Below are 25,380 nucleotides of genomic sequence, written 5' to 3'. Positions count from 1 at the left end.
TGCAAGAGATTGTGGGTGGCAGTGATCAATTAACAACAGGTGACCCGTACGCTCGTTTGTCCTCCTATTCCATAAAAAAAAATCCAAATATTTTGTGCAAATACAATAAAATAAATACAGGTACAAAGTTTATTGTACATTTTTACAAGCTGGTGCCAATTGTTGCTTAATGACTGATGAGTGATATGTTATTATAGTAGATAAAAATTTTTTCGTGGTTGTTCTGAGATGTCTCAAAAGCTACCTCTCTGAATTGGTCCAAATTGTATTCAAAATCTAAGTTTGGTCAAGCCCTTTCGAATGTCACCAACCACAATGAAATCGGTTGAGCCGTTCTAAAGTTATAAGTGGTTTACATACATCAATACAGACACACACACACACATACAGACGTAGGGTAGTAAAACCAATAAATTCCCGAATTTTGAAAATTTTCAAGCGGGAAGTTATGCATCGCATTGCAGCATTTTTGATGTACATTTATTTACTACAAACATATTGCTAGTACGCAAAATGTAGTAAAAAATATATAATTAATTTGTTATTAGGTATATAAACTGTCTTATTAATAAACACAGTGTAAAGTTACTCCCAGGTTTAAAATTACTTCTCCCAGTCATGATATTCTATAGTGACAATGGTATCAGTATTTTCATATTATTTATCATATTAGGTATATTTGTAACATAACTTTAAATAATTAAAGATCCATGGGTATTCTTTAAAAAATAAACATAAAAAATAAGATGCTACTGAATTTTGTAAAAATTTTTGAATACAAAAAAGTACATATGTTAACAATTATTAAGAGTATTAGACATGTTATTGTAAAACAGAATATTATGTACTAATCGATGCTAACATAAGCTTAGTATATGGTCTTGTTAGTAGTGGTAGACCATAAATTGGCTATAATTATGACTAAGTCCAAGTGTGTTATATAAATAGCAGTTAAAAAAAACTAAAGAACACACTTTTATAGAAAACTGAACTAAATATAGAAAATAAATTTAAAATTAACTTCAATACCGGCCTTATAGATAATAGATGAAATTATATAAATTAACAAAAAAATTTTACAAATTGAAAAATGGAATAGTTTTATCAAATTAATGTATTGCCATCGGTCCTCGATAAATCTACGAAGTTTGAACGAAATCGGGCCGTTTAAAGTGGGTCAAAATCGCGCTCAAATGGACTCATTATGAACATGAACCGACTGGTTACAAACAAACATACATACATACGAAGCTAATAAAAAGCGTGTAAAAAAGGGAACTTATGTATTAATTGCAATTTTTCACTATCTCGGAACTCAATTTCTCTTATCTTCTTTAATAATTTGCTTAAGTATAACAAAAAGTATTTATTGTAATGTGAATTTAATGCAAATATCCAAGAAGTAGAAGTAGATGATAATCTTGAAGTTGAAATCTGTAAAAGTCATAACTGATTTGCGTTAATAAATTTCGAAGTACAAATTACACGCTTCCGTGTAAGTCTCTTGGAACGAAACCCCTTATGAATTAAGTAACTTAGTAACAATCCGATGCGGCGCAAAGTTCAGATTGTGTCTATAGAACACAACTTCACAAGTCACAGCACAGCACTTGGTTCATGGTTGATACTCGACACTTCGATAGTCGACACTCGATAAAGGCTAGCTCGAGTCGAGTTTCGCGTTTCGACAGTTCGACTTTCGAGTCAGTGTGTGCGCGAGAGTGTGGCGAGACACTAGTGTGCTTGCGCCATTATCCGTCTCCTTTGTGACGTAGGAAATGAACATTTGAATTAGCTTCCATTGTGATTTATACAAAATGAAAGTGGACAGAGAATCAATCGCTGGTCCAGTGGACACTAAACCAATTATCATCGACAGGAAGGGGAGTTTGAAGGTGACTATCACTCCAGCTCAGCCGAAGACCCTTACACACTTGCCGAAGCGGCCCCCAGTGGATCTGGCTTTCACAGACCTCACCTACAAGGTCCAAGAGGGCAGAAAAAGCAGTAAGTACCATTAACGTCACTTATTTCCATTCAAATATAATTAATGTTAATGAGGTCACATAATTAACTATCGAGTACTCAATACTAACTTCGTTAGAGTTTGTGATAAGTTATTTCAATTCTAGAAATCTACTTTTTTGCACAATAACTGGCATTCCAGTTGTAGTCGAAATCTTGTTATATATCCTGTTATTATGTCTAATAAGACCTTCATTACATTTCATTGGATACAACAAGTAGGTAATTTTCCTCTAGCTGATAAATTACAAGTTACAACAATAGCTTATCATTCAAATCCGGAGTTGAAAAATTCAAATCAGCAAATGAGCACCGATTTCTTATCTGTCACTAGTAAATCGGCTGCTAAGGATTTAATATTTTATATCGTTAACGTGACCTTACGTAATGATCACTGATGGGCGATGTTTATGAATAAAGTCCACGTTTTTCTTTTATGTTTTTTACGCATTATTGTGTCACGAATACAGAAATCTATATGTATCTGTCGTAAGTCATAAAATAATTTTAAAGGTTGCCTCTAAGTATATGAATTAATTCATAGACATATCCCAATAATTACCGAACGGAAAGAAATAAGAGGGTAGTTTATAAACATGTGTTAATATAATAGACAGGATATTTCTAATGAAAATCAAACACCTATGTAGTTGAATTGAAGATAACCATGAGAAATGTATTGTTGACGTTAAAAGAATTATAGTGAAATATTGGAATGCATTCGCAAATGCATTTGTTTTGGTTGGAAATGCATTTGGAACTCTGCCTCAATAAGTATCTTCTAAAATGTGATTTGGCCACGTCAATTTCGCCCTGTAGAATAATTCAAATAATTTAATTATGTGATAATATAACGCAGTGATTTAAAATTGTAATTTTGATATTTTGTTTATATTTTAATTCTATACTTATTTCCTTAAAGTCCCAGTAACAAAACCATATATGCAATAAAAATAAGTTTTTTTCGTTGGGAATGTGAGAAGTTGTAAAATGGAGGTCAAACCGTCTAAGTACAAAATTTTGTTGCCCAAAAACCGTTACATTTATGGGCAAAAATGGGGGGCTTTTCTTGTCATCATGAGTATATTGGAAATTATTTTAATATTCTTCTTCCATTGTGATTTATTTTGAGCTGATGGTCTCGTTACCAATGCTCCGAATAAAGTTAACAATAAAAATATAGCAAATATAATATTAATAACTAATTAATAAATTTAAACAATTTGCATACCCCTTTGGGTTTGAATAAGAGGAACCATTATTATTATATTACATACAACTTCAAATTTTCACCCTTCTACGATCAATTCTATTTTTCTTCTATTTTTATATCGCTATTTTTATATAATGCTGTTCCATCCACAGATCCGCAATAGGGTTCCAAGATGGCAATTGAATATAAAAATTATTGTAGTACGATCAATTTTATGTACAATATATTCGGTAGGTCTGAGAATCGGTCGTCATCTATTTTTGATACCCCAAAAATTTTAATTGTTGGATTACGTTTGCTGGGTCAGCTAGTATTATAAAGGGTTTTCCAATAAGGGCATGAAAACTTTTTCTCAAAATAAAATGAAAACCATTTGAGATATTTCAAAATTTTTAGTATCGGGTTGAAATACATTCCAAACATTTATGAATGGAGCTCGACTTCGCTCATATGGCCACCGCGGGTACGTTTGCAGCGGTCGATTCGTTGGACCCACATCACACAACGAATATGTACACTCAAACTGTTTCACTAAACTTGTTACTGCCTGTCTACTAGGGCGAGAAATACAACCGAAAATCGGAGTTAACGCTCTTAAAGTAGCGGCCACTGATGATGATTAATGAACAGGTTATGTCAACTGAATAAACTGACAGTGACAGTTCGATGTTAAGTGAAAAGGTGCGTTCACAAACTAAATTCAAAATTGTCAAGTCCCTATTGGAAAACCCCGTATATATATGAACCAACTATATGATACCTTGTTCAGCAAATAAATGATTTGATTTGGTGACGTTTTGATGCTGCCGCTATCAGCAATCAGCTGTTTTATTTATTTAAATTCAACTTGAACGCTTGCGATCATGGAAAACTTGTTTAACAAGTGTCATATACATACTTTGTATTATACCTAGTAATGTATTAGTTTAGTATAACCAAGGCCTGCTGGCTCTATGGGTTCCACATCGGCGCTATTTTATGCAGTAATGTGCAATATTATAGCTAGAGAACTTAATAGCTTATGTCTCAAAGTGCAATTTCGATGCTATGGCCGCCCGGGTTACGGCAGTCTCACGTGTTGCCCTTCCCCGCAACACTACCCGCTACCCGCTGACATCTTTAGTACCCCGCTCCCCCACAACACTACCCGCTACCCGCTGACATCTTTAGTACCCCACCGTCTGCTACCCCGTGGGACGGTCGCGCACGAAGTTGTCGGACTATAAAGAAAAGACCACGAAGTTTACACGAGATTTACATTTTGTGTAAATGATGTAAATTGGTGGGGCAGTGCGCCTAAGCTACAGAGTCCATTGGTCCAATAAAACAGAATGTAATAAATTTTTTAATCATTCGGGTCGATTCCGTCAAAAGTTCAAGAAATAAAATATAAAACTAAATATACAGTTAGCCGTTTTTTATAAATCGAGGGCATGACTCCTTTCACGACTTTCCTCTAAGTCTCTTAGTTTCCGACTTGGCCATTGGCCGTAGGTACTTATACTTTGCTCAGACTTTACTTACGTAAAATTTAGCTGAGTATAAGCCGTGGATAATCTTTGATTTCGTTTCTATAGTAACTAAACAGCTGATATTATGCTGAGCTTAAGCTTAAGACAGCCCAATGAAAAAGTCGAGTAAAATCTGAACAAAGACTAAGTATACATATATATATATATATATATATATACTAGCTGACCCAGCAAACGTATTGCCGATATGAAAATCGCGATACAAAAGTAACTGTTGATCGTAGATGGGTGAAAATTTGAAGTTGTATGTATTTTTTAATGCTGACTCATATACAAACAAATTTAAAAAAATTACCAAAAAAAAAAAATCGTGTGGACCACCCTTAACATTTAGGGGGATTAAAAATAGATGTTGTCCGATTCTCAGGCCTACCCAATATGCACTCAAAATTTCATGAGAATCGGTCGAGCCGTTTCGGAGGAGTTCGGTCCCGCACACCGTGACACGAGAATTTTATATATTAGATAGTACGCTCTTATAGATGACAGCCTTTAAGACTTAACACCTATGTCTTACTTTAGTTGATACCTTGATGGTGAACGCAATGTCTATGCCAGCATTCATTATTACTAGTGATAAAGTCATTGTTTTTTTTTTTGTTTGATAAGAAGTTACTCTTATCATATGAAAACAGTTTCTTCATCTTCCCAGTGTTTGTGCTATTAATATCGTAATACTAACAATTATTTCGATAAGATAACATGTCCACAGTTCACATTTGTAGATGAGTCTGAGATAGACAAGACAATAGGCCTTAAGGCGGGGGACCGAGCCAATGGCCTTGAGGAATCGAGCGGAGCCAAGTTACCTCTCTCTCACAAGATCGCTATAGTTTTAATTCATAATTAGAAGCATTTTTAATTTATTACAAACATAATACAATTTTCTTTACAAAAATAACAAAACTATGTCATGTTATTGGTATTAGCTGATTTCAGTTATTTAATTCATTCATTTAGTTAGTTTCATAGTTTTATATCCTATGGTATATTGTTATGGGGCAGTGCGGCCGATATTAATACCTATTAATATTTATAACCTAGGTCCTAAAGAATCATTAAGAGAAAAATTTAAAGAAATAAACATTTTGACTGTTGCTTCTCAATACATTATTGATAATGTTCTGTATGTTCATAAGCACATTGAGGAATTTTCTACAAACTGTGACATTCATAATGTTAACACGAGGAACAAACATAAACTTGTTATGCCTACTACGCGGTTGGGTCGAGTTAGTAAGTCTTTTGTTGGGCGATGTATATGCTCCTGCAATATGATCCCAGAAAATGTACAAAACAAATGTGTTACGAAATTTAAAAGAATTGTTAAAAAACGTTTGTGTGGGAAAGGTTATTATAGCATAAACGATTTGCTTAATGACACCACGGACTGGGAATAAAGCGAACACCCTCAGGGTCTTTAATTATAAATGTTTATTGTACGATATTACATAGTAATCCATATTTTATATTTAAAAAAAAAGCCCGCTGAGTTACTTGCGCCCATTCTTCTCAGGTCTGAGGCAGTCTCTTTTGAATGGGTGGTAGTTTTTGACGTTCAATAAGTGATTTTAAATCCTATTTTGAATAAAAATATTTGTTAAAATAATTGTTAAGACTCCCTTAGGGGAGTTTTAACCGGATTCAAATTCAAAACGGACTCTAAAGTCCGTTTTGAAGTTGGTGCCAAGCCGAATGTAATAGCCGGTACCTACACTCGCCAGCTGCAATTCATGCATAGAAAGATAAAAGAAAAACGGAGATAAGGTAGAAAGAAGACATAATCGCTGAAAAACCCAGAGTGGTTTGAGCTCTGGATGGATAAAACATAAAAAATCTGGATCTAAATAAGTGACTTTGACCGGGATAGCTTCGTCTAGAACCAAACAACCCAAGCGGGCAGGCATCGACTTAATAAAACCCTATCAATAGATAGTATTTTAAAAATACTAAAGGTATTATTAGGTTTGCATAAGAGGTGTATTAAATTAAATATTTATGATGTTACTAGCTGGCCCGGCAAACGTTGTTTTGCCATATAAAGTATAATTCACGCGATAGTTTTATAAGTAGTAAAATATTGCCTATATTATAGCCTGTACATCATTTTGTTCTATTGTCAATAGTTTTTGCAGCGCACGCAAAAATAGGTTTTCGATTTTACACCTTGTGTTACAAAATAGCAATTTTATTACGGATCCCTAATTTTGAAAAAAAAAACATAGCCTATTGCCTTCCTCGATGGACTACCCAACACTGAAAGAATCATTCAAATCGGACCAGTAGTACCAGAGATTAGCGCGTTCAAACAAACAAACAAACAAACAAACAAACACTGCAGCTTTATAATATTAGTATAGATTTTATACTGTTCAGTTTGTGAAGTCGGTTATTTTAAACGTAGTTTTTTGTTACATCTATTTATTTTATTTATTTAGATAGTTACACCAACAACACATCATTATACAATTAAAATTTTAGCAAGTACACAAGGGATAGTACAATATGATATGTCTTTACAGGTGTAAACAACATTTAATATAGTGCGAAAAGAATAACAAAGTTGAACAATTAAACATAATAATATTAAAGAAATGAAGAGTTAAACAAAAATGATGATATTAAATGAATTAAATACATTTCTACTTCAAAAACAAGAGATTTATAACTATAATAATAATATTGACACACTTTTTACACAAATCATCTTGCCCCAACTTAAGCATATATAGCCTGTGTTATGGGTTACAAGACAACGATATATTTAATACAATATACTTACTTAAACATACATAAATTCAAATAAACATACATAAATACATATAAACATCCATGACTCGGAAACAAACATCCATATTCATCATATAAATGCTTGCACCTACCGGGATTCGAACCCGGGACCTCTAGCTTAGTAGGTAGGATCGCTAACCACTCCGCTATTCAGGTCGTTAACTTTCAACAATACAATAATTAACTTCTTATATTTAACTTACATAACTAAGATCCTAATATTTTAATGCAGTCGGTTTTAAATTGATTGATATTAGTCATATAATATTATAAAGCTGCAGTGTTTGTTTGAACTCGCTAATCTCTGGTACTACTGGTCCGATTTGAATGATTCTTTCAGTGTTGGGTAGTCCATTTATCGAGGAAGGCTATAGGCTATGTTTATTTTTTCGAAATTAGGGTTCCGTAATAAAATTGCTATTTTGTAACACAAGGTGTAAAATCGAAAACCTATTTTTGCGTGCGCTGCAAAAACTATTGACAATAGAACAAAATGATGTACAGGCTATAATATAGGCAATATTTTATTACTTATAAAACTATCGCGTGAATTATACTTTATATGGCAAAACAATGTTTGCCGGGTCAGCTAGTTAGTCATATAAAAAGTCATATTCGTAATACGATACACGAATATGATTTGGTATTAGATACTAATAAATAATTATCACTATATGACAATATGACGTATTAAATTAACATCACATTAAAAATTATGGAGTTGTTTGAAATAATGGATATGAATCGATAATTATTCTCAGTCATAATGCCCCTCATTTGTAAGTATGTAAAATTTGATAAAAAACCAAATTTTACATATCTTAATATATATAAATTACGTGACACGTTGTTTGTCCTCGATGGACTCCTAAACTAATGAACGGATTTTAATGGGGATTACTTCATGGAGTGCAGGTTGGTCCAACTTGAGAGATTGGATAGTCTTTATTTCGATTTGGGACACATAATTATTTTCATTTTTAATATTTGTTTTGTATTAGTACAATATCTATGGGATAATTTAACTGACTAATTTGTTTGACAGTTCCGCTGTGAAACAATTTCATTATAGCAACAGGGAGCATTTGTTACGAAATAATTCTTGATTTTTTTAAATATTATTGGCAAATTCCTATAAAACAGTATTTTTTTTATTATCTACAGAACAACGTCTGTCGGGTCAGCTAGTATTATATAAACGCACAAATTATAAAGCATAAGAATCTCTTATAAGACGAGTAGCTTTAGAGATTCTTTACAAAATAAAAAAATCTAAATAAAAATCACTTTATTCATGTAGGTGAATTACAACTACCGCCACAACGGAAAGCGTTGAGCTTTTATGAGAAGAAGTTGCAAGAAAGTCATTGCCACTCTTCTAAATCAACATTTACAGCTTCATCATTTTACAAATCATTAAAGTTACAATCTTAGATTAAGGATTGGTCTCCGCTTCGCTCCAACTAGATACCTACCGCAGGCGTAATACCTAAGTGCGGCAACTAATACTACGCCAAAGTGGGCGTACTCGAGCCAGTCTCGAACAATGTGACGTTGACGTGCCACATGTTCTGTTAAACTTTGCTAATAATTGAAACTAAAATACCGGATGATAGACACTGGGATCACTTGTCATCAGTAAGTATATTGCATTTTATTAATTTCAATATAAAATAACACGAAGGGTTTGTTTAAACTTTTAAAAGATGCCATTGAGTGTCAAGATGCCACGCACACAAGCATCTAATAGTTGCCGCGATAAAGAAGCTATTGTTCTTAGGTAGTGCGGTATCTAGTTGGCACGCAGCGGAGACATCCTTAACCTAAGAATACAATATATGTAAAGTGATGCAACAAAAATACTCAAAGCCTTGCACGAGTAAGTAAAAAATAAAGTAAATGTGAATGAATACATAAACACAAGAGTTATTGAGTACAGTAGATGCATCAGTCCACACACACGCTGTAAATAGATGAAGGTATTTTGCGAGCATTTTATTAGCGATTATAAAAATATAATAAATTCAAATTCAAATATTTTTATTCAAAATAGGATGTGACATCACTTATTGGAAGTCAAAAAGCTACCACCCATTCCAAAATGAATGCCTCAGACCTGAGAAGAATGGGCGCAACAAACTCAGCGGGCTTTTTTTTCATCGAATAAATATGTTTACAAAGTAATATTGTACAATTAAACTTATTATTTAATAGCCTGAGGGCGGTCACTCCATTCCCAATCAGTGGTATCATTGAGAAAGTCATTTACGTTATAGTAACCTTTACCACACAAACGTTTTTTAACAATTCTTTTTAATAACGTAATAATTTTGTTTTGAACATAATTTATTGTTAACTTTAATTCTAAAAACATCAAGCAGAGTTTCTGTTTACAGGGTCATCCTGCCACTACAAGTAGCGCCCGTTCACGAGAACTCGTTATTAACACTCGTCATTTAGTCCGATATTAAAAATTCATTTTTTTTTAAATGATAATAAGGGACGAGACGAGCAGGGCGTTCAGCTGATGGTAATTAATACGACTGCCCATTACAATGCAGTGTCGCTCAGGATTATTGAATAACTCAAATATTCTGAGTGGCACTACAATTGCGCTCGTCACCTTCAGACATAAGATGTTAAGTCTCATTTGCCCCGTAATTTCACTAGCTGTGTTGCCCTTCGGACCGAAACACAGTAATGTTTACACATTACTGCTTCACGGCAGAAATAGGCGCCGTTGTGGTAAGTACCCATAATCTAGCCGGCATCCTGTGCAAAGGAGCCTCCCACTGGTAAACCTCTTTTGAGTCTATCTGAAGATCGTAAAAACAGAGCCCGAGAGAACATACTATAGGTCACTAACTGTTCAATTACAATTACCAGTGGGAGGCTCCTTTGCACAGGATGCCGTCTAGATTATGGGTACCACAACAGCGCCTATTTCTGCCGTGAAGCAGTAATTTGTAAACATTACTGTGTTTTGGTCTGAAGGGCGCCGTAGCTACTGAAATAACTGGGCAAATGAGACTTAAAATCTTATGCCTCAAGGTGACGAGCGCAATTGTAGTGCCACTCATATATTTTTGGATTTTTATGAAGTAATGGGCAGGTCGTATCAATTACCATTACCTCAACGTCCTGCTCGTCACGTCCCTTACATTCATAAAAAAAAATTAAGAAATGTTACAATAGATTTTCAAGTTCAATCATATTTGTCTGGTATCTGCCAGATAAATATATTTTTTTTAATTCTGAGCCATTACAATGTTTTATTGCTTTCGGTTAATTATTTTTGTATTATATGACAGAGTATTAATAATTCCTTAAAAATCCTTCATCCTTTTACCTTCAAGCCCTTAGTTTACCTTCACAATACTTATACAGTGTCAGTGCTGGTATTTTTATTTTTGCGAACTTTAAAAGGAAGTTGTTCGCCTCTGTTTCTCGTTTCAATGTTAATGTTGGGGAAAAAATGCGCGCTATTCTTGTTTGTAACTAAACTTGTTGGCGAATGAATTTTAATTATATTTAAGTCGGCTTGCTGCCGCGATTTTCGAGGCAGAGTTTAGATTTAGCTTAGTAGGTAGGATCGCTAACCACTCGGCTATACAGTCGTCAATCAAAATCAATCAATCAATCAATCAATCAATCGCCAAAAAAATGCATAATTGAAAAAATTTCTTGACGGTTTATATAAAGCTTATATTCTTACAAAAAATAATTATATTTATACATTATATACATTTTTTTTTACATTTCTATTTTTTATAGACAGTAAGAAAAATTCACTAAAATACTTACAACTTTTATAGTTGGAGCCATGCTAATCATTCAATCTAGATAAAAATTGTACGAAAATTTATTACTACACCAATACTACACTGGCCTTCAAAAGTAAGTATCGCACTTTTAAAATTGGGATAACGTTTTAAGTTCACAAGATATACTTTCGAAATAAATAGGACTCCAAAGAGAATTTAATTTTTTACATAAAAACTTTATAGTCGGTACCTTCTCTTAAGAATTGGCTGAAAAAAAATTTCAAAAACAATACCATTCCTTTTTCAAAGGACGTTTCCGAATTACAATTTTACCATTCACATTTTTCTTTCTGTTTAAAATTATTTTCAAGATCGATGGGTCTTGTTTTAAAAATTTATCATTTCTTTATCATGCCTCTTTCAGTTGAAGAATGTGCTAGGATCATGGCTTTTCTGGAACTAGGCATCAGTATGCGTCGCACTGCAAGAATGGTGGGTGTGACGATATGAACGGTCCAGAAGGTAAAGCGAAGGTACGAAGAGACTGGACACCATCTGAGGAGACCTTGTAATGGCAGACCCAGGTGTACCAGTGCCCGAGAAGATCGTTATATTATTTCCAATGTGTTAAGAAATCGCCACCAAAATGCAAAGTCCAGCAACAGCTACTTCAGACCCGGAGGGACTACATTAGTGACAGTACAGTGAGAAGAAGACTTGCTGAAGCAAATTTGAAACCCCGAAGACCAGCGAGTGGCCCAAAACTCGAGAGACAGCATCGAGTAGCGAGACTGCGATACGCTCGTGAACACATGCAGTGGGATGAAGAAGAATGGTCAAGAATTTTGTTTGCAGATGAGTCTCGATTTTCCCTTTACACTTCTGATGGAAGGAGAAGTGTTTACAGGCGACCTGGTGAGCGATACCTTCAAGCCTGCATCTCAGAAAGAGTCCAATACGGTGGAGGCAGTGCACATGTATGGGCTGGCATATCTTCAGAAGGTCGCACAGAGCTAGTAGCCATAGAAAATGGCACCCTCACTGGGCAAAGATATGCTCAAGAGATTCTCAATGAGTATGCAGGGCCGTATTTAGCAAATATGGGTGATGGATTGATGCTGATGCATGATAATGCCCGGCCACACACGGCTCATATCGTACAAGAGTATATTCAGGAGGTCGGTATCAGCGTGATGGCTTGGCCATCAAGAAGTCCTGATCTCAACCCGATTGAACACGCCTGGGATGAGCTTGGGAGGCTAGTCAGAAATCGCAGACCACCACCTACTACCCTCAGGGCACTAAAGCAGGCCCTGGAGAATATTCCCCAACATCGGCTCCGAAACCTAGTGTTCAATATGCCAAACCGGCTTGAAGCTGTAATCAGAGCTCGAGGAGGCAATACCAGTTATTAAAAATTAAATAACATGTAATACATTTTAGTTGAATTTTTTTACACTAAACTAAAAATGTCTATTTTCATTGTTTTATCTTTTTTAAGTAAAAAATGTTACTAATGTATAATTTTAGTTTCTAAGAATTAAAGCCTATAAAATTTGCAACAAAACGTTTTTAATCTTAAATCTCTACCTTCTATAGTTACGAAAAAAAATCAATTTGAAAAGTGTGATACTTAATTTTGCAGGCCAGTGTATTTAACATAACATAGTTTTTTAAAGAAAATTGTATTATGTTTGTAATAAATTAAAAATGCTTCTAATTCTGAATTAAATCTATGTTGATCTTGTGCAAGAGGGTTAACTTAGGTGGGCTCGTTTTCTCAAGGCCATTGGCTTGGTTCTCAGCCTTAAGCTCATGTTTACTTTTATCCTTATAAGTACTATAAAATTGACACAGTAAAGTGGGCGGGTTTTTTTTTAAGATTAGCTACAGATACTGCAACATACATTCTTTTATTATAACTACAGCATACTTAAAAAAAAAGATAATTGTGTTTCTAGTTACAGGCAAACAGATATGCATTAAAAATAATTTTATTACGTTGTTTGTCTATATATCTTTTGTCTATCTATATGGCTATGTAGTAAAAACGAATTATATAATTCTAAAACATATTTTAAAACTAATTCTACACAAATAAAAAGAAAAATATATAAGAAAAAAATTAAATTGAATTATTGTTAAAAAATTACAGAGTACTCAATACTTGAAGATAGATAATTATTGTATGACCGCGAAAGCCTTTTTAACGTTGATTGAGTGATAGGGTTGAGTGAGAAATATCGATAAACTAAAATTAAATCCCAAATGATTAATGGTGTGCCGGGCCTATTATTATTATCCGTTTACACATTGTAAAATAGAAACGTTTACGACTTCCGTGATGTGTTAATTGAATCAGCTTCCTATTTGATTGATCGATTATCAGATAACATACCTAATTAATAGGCAACCATTACTTTAATATGTTTTATAAAAATATTATTGTAATAGGCTGGATTGGGTAAAGGCCTCATCATAAGTCATTATACTAGGACTTACTGAGCACAAATTAAAGAAATATAATAAAATTTAATGAATTAGGCGTTACTTTGCGGAAATCCATAATTATACAAACGATTCAAGGTTTCTTTAGTGTTAATTGGCCAAAATTTTTGTGTGTCTTTGATTTTGGCGAGACAACACGTCCTGAGGATGCCTCGTGTAGAGGCGAAGCACGTGTCGAATTGTTTTAAAAACAAATATTGGCGGAATTAACACTAAAGAAAACTTGAATCATTTGTATAGTTATATAATATTTAAGCTTATTCGAAAAAGAAGGCTTACTATAGTATAGCAAATTTAAGGTCTGGTTCTGCGCAAGTCACCTAAATTTGTATAGTATAATATTAAGTAGGCTAAGTTGTTATATGATTTAAAAGATGGGCTGTGAGTTTCTTATCAGTTCTTCTCCCCATGTCAAAGCCCCTTTTCGAACTGATGTAGCTTCATGACGATTACCAAGTTTTTTTGCATTATGTTATTGTCACTTCCTATGGATAATAAATATATTTCAGCAAACGCTGTGTTGCCATATGAAGTAATAAAAAAAAATCAATAGTGAAATTTTTGGGGTATAAAAAAAATGACGAATGGTTCTCAGACCATTATCTGTATATAATCAATATAAATTTATCGTACTACAATAATCGCGTAAATATTGCGTATCTGTGGATGGAATAGAATAATATTAAAATCGCGATACAAAAATAGTTGTTGAATGTATGTTGTATGTATTTTTAAAGCTGAATCAAAATAAAATAAGAATAAATAAAATGTCAAAAAAATAAAAAATAAATTTGGAGTGTCCCTTAAAGGCATAAAAGGCATTTATTTTCTCAAAATTGATTCCTTTAGAATTCTTTTTGATGTCATTTCTTATACTACTAGATACTACTACCGCTTCGGAAACAAATGGCGCTCTGAGAGAGAAGAAGCGGCGCAAGAAACTCTCCCAGCATTCTTTTTTTTTGCGCTCTTTTCAATAAAAATATACAATATTGTACAGTTGCTATAAAATAATCACAATCTAGTCCCAGGCTGTCCGATCATTTAGATATTCAGCAGTGGAGTAATAGGATTTACGACAGAGCCATTTTTTTATAAAACATTTAAATTTATTTATAGACAATGCCTGAACAGTGGCTGGGACTTTATTGTAGAAGTGTATACATTTACCCTTAAAGCTATCATTTAGGGGTATGAAAAATAGATGTTGTCAGATTTTCAGACCTACCCGATATACACACATATTTCCAAACAAATTGTTTTAACCGTTTCGGATAAGTTTGGTAACAAACACCGGGACAGGAGAATTTTAGACTAAGACTAGCTGACCCGACAGACGTTGTTCTGTATATAATAAATAAAATAATGTTTTTATATGAATTTGTCATTAATATATCATAACATCAAAAATTACTTCGTAAAATATGCACCCTGCTGTCGTAATGAAATTGTTTCACAGCAGAACTGTCAAACCGTGCGTCAATAAATTCTCTTATAGAAATTATGGATGGACACATCAAAGGAAAAACAAATTTAGTTTTTTTATTTAATTTAGCAGCATTTTCCTAATTATTCAACTTTTAAACCTTCTCTGGACTACCACAAATAATTCATGACCAAAATTTACGAAATCGGTCCAGCCGTTCTCATGTTTTAGCGAGACTAACGAACAGCAATTCATTTATATATATATATATATATAGATATAGATTTATGTAGTTATTTGTCATTACTCATTACAATCCGGATGCCTTATTAACAACAAAACGTGGTAATATGTCAATAGTATCGAATATCAGTGGAAATGGAAACTATAATTATTGGAGGACTGTGGTCAGTAAATTATAGCTTTTTTTTTCTTAAGGCGAAGAGTAAGCAGAAAACACGCAAACATGGTGTTTTTTAACAAGTTTTGTGGTGAAAGAATAGCATTTCGAGCTATGAACACTACTTAATCCTGTTACACATATCCTTAAGTCTTATTTGTAGGTTGCTAATGCTTGCTGTTGGTTATAGTTAACACTGCCGAGCCTTTTTGGACTACCACTTTTCTCTGAAGTTAAACTAGAGCAAAAAGCGTGACGCACTTTTTTGGTAATTCTCTCAGAAAAGTTATTCTTATAGCTTGTACTTTTTTGTGTAGGTTCATTTATTCAGATTAGTAGTGAATAACGGGGATTGTAAGCATATAAACTTCTTTACACGCAAGAATTATGAAAATATTGGCTTTTTTACATAGATGGCGGGTCGGCAGCCGTGAACTCATATCGCTCAAGGTCGCTGGCATTTAGTGTCGCCTTAATTTAATTGTCATCATCAGCATAAGCATATATAATATAATATCACTACATAGTATAAAACAAAGTCGCTTTCTCTGTCCCTATATCCCTATATATCCTTACATCTTTTAAAACTACGCAACGGATTTTGATGCGGTTTTTTTTATAGATAGAGTGATTGAAAAGGAAGGTTTATATGTATAACTAGCTGACCCGACAGACGTTGTTCTGTCCATAATAAAAAAAACTCTTGCGGATGGAAGTTAGGAAAATCCTGACCTCTACTCGGTGAAAAGAATATTCCTACCAAATTTCAAGTCTTTAGCTCTAATGGTTCCAGAGATATCGTGATGAGTGACTATATACGTGGAAATCTCTTATATATGTTGTTATTATATTATATATATATAGATAACATCCATTAAATAGTGGAGAAATACTGTTTTTTTGAGGTTTCTAATGTGATGTCGTAAATAATAATAACTGCCCACGGACATCCGCAACAGCAAGTGTCAAGAGATGCGATGCCGGCCGTTAAGGTGGGAATATGATCTTTTCTTGAAGGTCTCTAAGTCGAATCGGTTCATAAATGTGGTAGGCTCCATACCAGTGGGAGGCTCCTTTGCTCAGGAAGCCGGCTAGATTAAGGGTACCACAACGGCGACTATTTCTGCCGTGAGGCAGTAATGTGTAAGCATTACTGTGTTTCGGTCTGAAGGGCGCCGTGAGACTTAACATCTCATGTCTCAAGGTGGCGTGCGCAATTGTAGTGCCGCTCAGAATTTTTGGGGTTTTTCAAGAATCCATATTATACGTTGAAACTTGAAAGGTACAAAGACAGTACGAATTAAGGAAATTGGGAGATTTTTTTGACATTGACAGTATTATATTCTCCATTACTTTGGTTGGTTCAAAGACAACGCTTTACAAATACACCAAATACATAATGGCCAATGAATTAATGATTACGAAATGGAAGTAAATGTTATGTCTACTATATGCTAATCATAATGTATCCAATACCAGTTCTAACTAGTAATTTCCGGAACTCGAAGACTATACAACTTATTTGTAAGATGGTCGTGGACACCACACAAGTTTTAGAGGTCTTGTCCTCAAGTTTTTTAAGTTTTCCTCGTAACTCAAAGTTGTGTTGCCTGGTTGCCATGCAAAGAAAAATGTAGGTATGGTAATAAACATACAAAAAAAATATATCCGAGAAACCTAGTGTACAATTATATGTTACTTCTTATTTTATGTGGTAAAATTTCCTTATTTAGTTACACAAATTAAATTTGACAACAAAGTTACACAAATTAAATTTGGCAACAAAATTTATGAACGATGCGGGACCCGAACCCGCGACCTCTCGTCCCCTTTCCGTTCCAGCGCTCGTCCACTGAGCCAACCGTTCAAGTGACGTGTTGTTAATAAATGCTGTATGTCTTGTTTGACTCTCAGGTTGTGTTATTTCATTTGTGTAATGAATCTTAGAAGTTTAGGTTATCACTTTAAAAAGTAACAAATTGTTCGTTATTTAGTTATTGTTACATTAAAATTTTTAAACTGCAACAAACCCGGTGTTTGTTACTAAACTCCTCCGAAACGGCGGAACCGATTTGTATGTAATTTGTGTGCATATCGGATAGGTCTGAGAATCGGCCAACATCTATTTTTCATATCCCTAAATGATAAGGGTTACCCCACGCCTATTTTTTTTTATTTTGTTGTCATTTTTTTTTTATTTTGATTCATCATTTAACATACATACATCTTAAAATTTTCGCCTTTCTGCGATCAACCCCGGTTTTTTAATCACGATTTAATATTATTCTGTTCGATCCGCAATAGTGTTGCAAGATGCCAATCGAATACAATAATTATTGTAGTACAATAAATTTTATGTACGATATATTTGGTAGGTCTGAGAATCGGTCGCCATCTATTTTTATACCCCAAAAATTTAAAGTATTGATTTTTTAAGCTATTGCATAGCTTCTATCGCGGGCCTTGAGCGTGGGGACCGAATCCAGAAATTCCGTAACGAAAATAACCTAACACTTACTAGATCTATATAGATATATTTTCGCCACTGTCATTACGGATGCCGTGGAACAGCGGTTATCACGTACGCTCTTTGTACAGAAGGTCCCAGGTTCGAGCCTGGGGTGTCCTGATTTTTTTTATTTTCTTTATTTTTTTATCATTATGATTCTTTTTTAATTTTTATTATTATGACAGGCATTTTTATTTAGTTTCACCTGTCCGGTTGTCTGTCTGTAATCAAATCTTACTCACTTCCCGTTTTTTTTTAATTAATTTTATCAAAAAAATATTCTGCATAAATAAAATAAATAAATAATTTAATTGCATAAGTTGATAAAAAATGCTATGCAATAGCTTTACCGCGGCAGTCCCCGAGTGCCACACGTCTTTTTTATTTCATTAAAAACGTTGGCTGGGTCAGCTAGTAATATATAAATATGATATTTGTTTGAAGCAACTCGTACAGTCATTACAATTCACAACGTGTAGCTTCCGTGATATGCACAATTGAAAATATTATAAGTTACAGGTATGTTTAATGCCTGCTCATTCTTGAACCTTGACTTAACATAATCAAACATCTTTCTGTTTTCTTTGTAGGTGTTAACGTCTGTTTTTTTTTTGTTGCCCCCAAACAAAGGGAAAAGGCTACCCTCCGGGATAGCGACGGGAGGTAGGTGGTGAATGCTCATGCATACCAACGCAGCCTAAGTCTGTGTTGGTTATGTGGGACTCACGTAAAACATAGGTGCCTACCCACTAAACACCATCTGAGGCTGGCTTTGGGCAGGTGCCCTTATATATAATGCCACTACCATCTTATATTATGTACTTATAAGTACTTAAGGTCTATGTTTTAAATTAAATTTTGATCTAATAGACCAGTGCTGAAGCCTTTGAAAATGATAAACAGTAAAAAAATAATAATAGTAGGATGAAACCCATTGGAAAAGGACGAGAATATAACGAAAATGAAAGGAAAAATAAATTACGGGCGATCCGAGGTCGGGAAGTAAAAAACGGTTTATCTCGATTTCCGGCAAAACTACAAGTCCTATGGCAAAATGTTAAATGACTAAATTAATTAATTGTAGGTAATAAAAATATCTATAACTTATGTTTTTTATACTTTTTTTCACATAACCTCAAAGTTTACGTGAAAAATTCAAAAAACCATGTTTTTCGTTTTTTCTTTTTATCTTTTACAAAATACAAAATTTCATATTTTTACTGCTACGAAATTACAGGTTTTCTTTTTCTTTCTAAATTCTTTTTGAAATTGATGGGCTTAAATTTTCTGAACATTTACCATTGTAATTAATGTACATTTATTACGCCATCGGAAAGTGAAGTTTTCAACGAATAGATATCACACAAACTTTGAAAAAAGCTGATATTTTGACGGATGAATTTTAGATTGAAAATAAGGGTTAATTTCCGATATTTGAGTCAAAATTAGGTGAAAAAATAAATATTTCAATTCAAATAAATTACAGTGTATTTGGGACATAAAAGGGTAACTTTTCACAATATTTCGTGAATTTTACTTAGATTGATTTGGTATTTATTTAACACGATGAATACGAATATAAAATGGGACGTGTCATGGCAATTCTAATAGCCTCAACCACGGCTAGGACACGTCATGGTTTTATGAAGGAGTTCCAATGAACATTTTCCGGTTTCATTAGGACCCTTTCAACTTGGTTAGTGACTATTCACTTAACTTTATTGTCTCTACCTGCGAAATACTTATGTTCCGGTGGTCATTTGAAGACTTCAAGTATTGATGCTTTTTGTATCCCAATTTATGTTTTGTTATAGGATATTCCAAAATACCATAATTATGGTCATCGTCAAATAATATATTTTTATCGGGTGCTCACATAAAAAGCCCCATGCTGGGCTTCTGACCACAAACAATAAAATACCTCTTAACTTAAAGCAAATTAGGAAACTTAACTGTCAACTTGAGAAAATTTTAAATCATAAGTAATACTTATAACTTACATGAGGCACTTCTAGCTTCAAGGCCGGTAACATACTTAACTCGACTCTGTGTGTGGTGTTGCAAAAGTACCGCAATTCCTGTTCATTATGTTTCAAGTAAAACAAATACAAGATTTGCGTATTTGATTCTTGGAAAATTTTACGATATTGGGAGGTAATTCCTAAACTGAGGGTAGACCTCTATTTTGGATCATTTGGTTCATTGAACTACGTTTAGGATACATACTGTAATACCGCAATAAATTATTGTGTTAGGGCGATAAAGTTTTTTCCACGAAGTTATTGCAATCAACTTGATAGAGAATATTCAAAAGTCTCGTGCCAGATTTTGGCGAGACAACACGTCCTGAGGATGCCTCGTGTAGAGGCGAAACACGGGCTCGAAACACCGTGTCGAATTGTTTTTAAAAAACAAATATAGGCGGAATTAATACTAAAGAAAACTTAAATCATTGTATAATTATTTAAGTTTTCTTATGGATTTCCGTAAAGTAACGCCTAATTCAATAAAAAAAAATTAAGCATATAATTATTATCTGCTGCAGTTCGGCGGTTTCCAAAAACTTTTGCTAGTAAGTTCAATCAATCTGTGGAATGACGTTGGTCCGGTTTTACCAGCACGATACGCAATGCAAAGTCTCGGTATAGGGCCGACAAAGTTAGTCCAGTTTAACTCCAAGAGGACACAAGTTTGGGCGATCATTGCTAAAAAGACTCAGTTTGTCATATCCCCACGATTCGAGATGACTCCTCTGACTGCCACAGCTAGTACTGGCATACTCGGCATCGATATATCGAACGATGTTTAGTTTCATGATCACTTGTAAGAGAAGGTCATCTTCTTCGTCGTCCTTACACTCTTGACAGAGTGGTCGTGGTCAGCACGAAGTGAAATCTTTTGAAGCAGATGTGATTCGCCCCACAAGAATTGCCACTTTTCCCTGCTGGCCGACAGTCTGGTGCACTCGTTCAATGGAACGCCCACAGCAGACTTAATTTGGTCGGTCCATCGCATGGGCGACCTTCCCCGCCCTCTGGTGCCCACTCAATGCTCTCACTCTGCCGCTGGGAGACGACTGCGAGCAGAGAGAGAACGTCATATTGGACTCCAAAAACTCTTGGTGTACTTAGTAGGGCGAGACAGTACTTCACTTCAAGCTACCGCCTGCAACTATATAAGGCGCAAATTTGCCCTCACGCGGAGTACTGATGTCACCTCTGATCGGGTGCTCCTCAGTACCAGATTCTTACATTTGACTGCATACAACAAAGAGCGGTTCGAATCATCGACGATCAAGTCATCTCGATAGGCTTGATTCTTTAGCGTTGCGTAGAAATGTAGGTTATCTCTGCATCTTCTACCGCATTTAACACGGGGAGTACTCAGGGGTTGTTCGGGTTGATACTAGCAGTGTAATTCCACCACAGGACATCAAGTCAAAATGCAAATTTCACCTGCATCATATTGACGTCTGGCATTCCATCACCACGCGTTTGGCGAGGAACTTCTTGCTTCACACAGCCTTTTTGTTGAATCAATTACCAGCTGCAGATTTCCGGCACCGAAACGACTCAGGGACGTGCAAACATAGAACATACTCCCACCTATCAATGGCATATTCGGTGATTTGCTCCAGGAGATTTCTCCTCGGCGACATTAGGTTCTTTAAGTAGGAACCTGCCTACTTTCAAGTTATAAAAGTTTCTATTTTATTCGTATCTTACATATTTCGTTATATAATTTCGTCGGATTTTTATGATAAATATATGTATAATGTTTAGTATTCTTATCAATATTTATTGTTTCATTCTGTAAGAGTAGAACGTTACCTACATGTTTATGTGATTCTGAAGCATATTGAACAGGTACCAAAAAAATTCTGCCATATTTAGGTATATTTTCCTTTTCATAATCATCATGAGCGGAATGCTAATCAGTACTGATATAGTATTAAAAAGTACTGTAATTTGCTCATGCCGGTGAAGCATGTAACACATCCGGATATTACGGCCTTCAAGGCTCTTCCGGTTCGCTGAAGTAAATACATACATAATTTTTGGAGAGGAGGAAAATACATTTACGTATTGACGACCCCGAAATGGGGCCCATATGTCGGGCTCATGTGAAAACACACCCTACCGACTAAAAACCTCTTCTGTGCCCTAAAGGCTTTTACAGCGAAGTCGGGCGGGGCCTTGGAGGCCGAAAATGTAGCTCATAGACGCGGGGCGTCTCGGAAGGTGGCTCGAGCCTTGGCACGCCTGCTCACGAGGGTGGATGAAGAGAAGATCACTACAGATCTAATATATCTGTTAGTCCAATGGACTCTACGTTTGAAGAGACTTCGCACTCGCCGGCGAGTGCGGTGATATATGTATGTGTGTTTTGGCGTGCCGTTGTGGCTGAGCGATACCGTCGTACTGAATAAGCATATCATGTAACTCTCGTTCGGATACAGTCGGCTCTAGTCAGCAGAGTAATTTATACACAATTATAATTATTTGTATTCATGATGTTATTTTAATTTTATGAATATTGAACGAATAAAACTTGTTGAATTTCGTATCATTAACCTTGCCTCAATATTTAACTTGTATCGTGTGATCTTAGAACACACAGTTTTTCATAGATGTTAGTCATCACCTAACAAACACAGGGCTCAATGGTATAATATTAACCAGTGGGAGGCTCCTTTGCATAGGATGCCGGCTAGATTATGGGTACCACAACGGCGCCTATTTCTGCCGTGAAGCAGTAATGTGTAAGCATTACTGTGTTTCGGTCTGAAGCGCGCCGTAGCTAGTGAAATTACTGGGCAAATGAGGCTTAACATCTTGTCTCAAGGTGACGAGCGCAGTTGTAGTGCCGCTCAGAATTTTTGGGGATTTCAAGAACCCTGAGCGGCATTGCATTGTAATGGGCAGGGCGTATCAATTACCATCAGTTGAACGTCCAGCTGGTCTTGTCCATTATTTTCATAAAAAAAAATATGGTCATCTACTCTTACATCAATATTTATCCACTCATCGATAAACGTTTCTACTTGAATTGGGAGAGATCTATAAGTCCGAAACGTAAAACCCGTGCTCTGCATGACCCTTATAATCATAAACAGTGGGATTATTACGTGAGGCATTTTTGAGAATTTTTCTATATCGCCCCTTCATTCTTTTCTAAATATAGATACTTCTTTATGTTTTGGCTGTACACGTGTTGGATTATTGAGAAAAAAAAAACAAAAACACAACTTGTTGTATTAATTTTATACTTTTACTAGCTGACCCGGCAAACGTTGTTTTGCCATATAAAGTATAATTCACGCGATAGTTTTATAAGTAATAAAATATTGCCTATATTATAGCCTGTACATCATTTTGTTCTATTGTCAATAGTTGTTGCAGCGCACGCAAAAATAGGTTTTCGATTTTACACCTTGTGTTACAAAATAGTAATTTTATTACGGATCCCTAATTTTGAAAAACAAAAAAAAACATAGCCTATAGCCTTCCTCGACTAGCAAATGCTAGTCTTCAATCTATACTATTAGTATTTACTAGAATTTGTGAATATTATTGTAATTAACAAACACAATCATAAAATGAGCAACAAAGGTTTGGCGATATTCTATTCTAAAAATAATTTTGCACACAATCTTACAATGTTATCTGCTAGAAAAATAATTACGTGATATTGACGGCCCCTATAGCTCAGTGGTTAGTGAACCTGCCTACTGAGCTAGAGGTCCCGGGTTGGAATCCCGGTAGGTGCAATCATTTATGTTATGAATAAATAATCGTTGTCGTAGTATGAAATATATCGGTGTCTTGTACCCATAGTAGAGGCTATGCCTAGTTTGGGGGAAGATCATTTCTGTAAGAATGTGTCAATATTATTATTATTCGCCAAGACAACCCCCTGCCCTCTAATTGAGATTGAAATGATTTAGATTGATCCCCCTAGAACACCCTACGTAATTAATGGACGACCCCTTAGAATCTATCTATCTATATATATAAAAATGAATTGCTGTTCGTTAGTCTCGCTAAAACTCGAGAACGGCTGGACCGATTTGGCTAATTTTGATCTTGAATTATTTGTGGAAGTCAAGGTTTAAAAGGTGAATAAATATGAAAGTGTTCGGAATTAAATAAAAACAACAATTTTGTTTTTCCTTTGATGTGTCCCCCGTCGTCCGATATTTGTTTTGTATGGACATATTTTCTATGAGAGAATTTATTGACGCACGGTTTGACAGTTCTGCTGTAAAACAATTTCATTACAACAACAGTGAGGATATTTTACGAAATAATTCTTGATGTTATGATATATTATTGACAAATTCATAAAAAACATTAATTTTATTTATTATATACACAACAACGTCGGGTCAACTAGTTTATAAATAAAAAAATGATTATCATCCGTAAGCAAATTCCAAATCAATATGTTTATTCATCAGCTCATAATATTTCAAGTAGGTGTAGTGCATATATATAATGCTAGCGGATTCCAGATAATAATGTGGAATTTGAACTATGACGAATATTGATAGTAGAGACATTTCAAGCGGGTTCCGCGGTACAAACAGATAACGCATTCGATTAACGACCAAAGAGGATGTAAATACTACGTAATAAGAGGCGCGACTGCCTGAGTAAAAATTTAAATTTAGTTTAGTATGAAATATGCAGTGATTTGACTTAAGTTTGAAATATTAGTAATGACAGTATGGCGATTGGCGACGAAGTATAATTTATTGTAACATAATATTTATAAAAGACTTCGGCTATCTCCGTTTTGTACACAGTCCATTGAAATGTTACATTTTTTAGGCCGAACCTTGCGTTTTTTAGAGGAAGCAATTTTATTTTTTTATGTGTAGGGGGGTCAGTGTAAAGCTAAAACCAAGTTTGTGGTGTCGCCACCCTTGTCCAACGGCCGCCATCTTGAAAATAGGGGTTGAAATGGTTTTGACCATATATCTCTTAAACTATTTATCTGATAAAAAATGCTTACATTTTGTGTTGCAGTTAAATTCTCTACAACTTTTGTCCAGTAACTTTTTGTTGTAGAACTATAAATAAAAAAGTTATAAGCGAAAATTTTCAGAAATTCGAGGAAAAAAAATTATATTGTTCTATATAACTTTTTTTTTATCATTTTACAAAAAAATGTAACTTTTCAATGGACTAACAAGACTGCGCATTTCATA

At 34.6% G+C, this 25,380-nt stretch overlaps 1 protein-coding gene across 3 annotated transcripts in view; it reads left to right on the top strand.

Annotated features, from left to right (window-relative positions):
• The window catches only part of LOC126971578 (ATP-binding cassette sub-family G member 1), a 77,433-nt gene that overhangs the window by 2,283 nt on the left and 49,770 nt on the right, over positions 1-25,380 (top strand). The window contains exon 2 of one of the 3 annotated variants that reach the window (XM_050817892.1): positions 1,880-2,007. In XM_050817892.1, the coding sequence (XP_050673849.1) occupies positions 1,880-2,007 (128 nt within the window). Of the gene's footprint in view, positions 1-1,639; positions 2,008-25,380 lie in introns of those variants that run through there. The other 2 variants (XM_050817890.1, XM_050817891.1) reach the window with 2 other exon arrangements.

The sequence above is a fragment of the Leptidea sinapis genome, chromosome 24 (assembly GCF_905404315.1).
Source record: "Leptidea sinapis chromosome 24, ilLepSina1.1, whole genome shotgun sequence".
Taxonomy (NCBI): Eukaryota; Metazoa; Arthropoda; class Insecta; order Lepidoptera; family Pieridae; genus Leptidea; species Leptidea sinapis.
The sequence above is the reverse complement of the archived record's forward strand: the minus strand, read 5'-3'. Positions and strand labels throughout refer to the sequence as shown.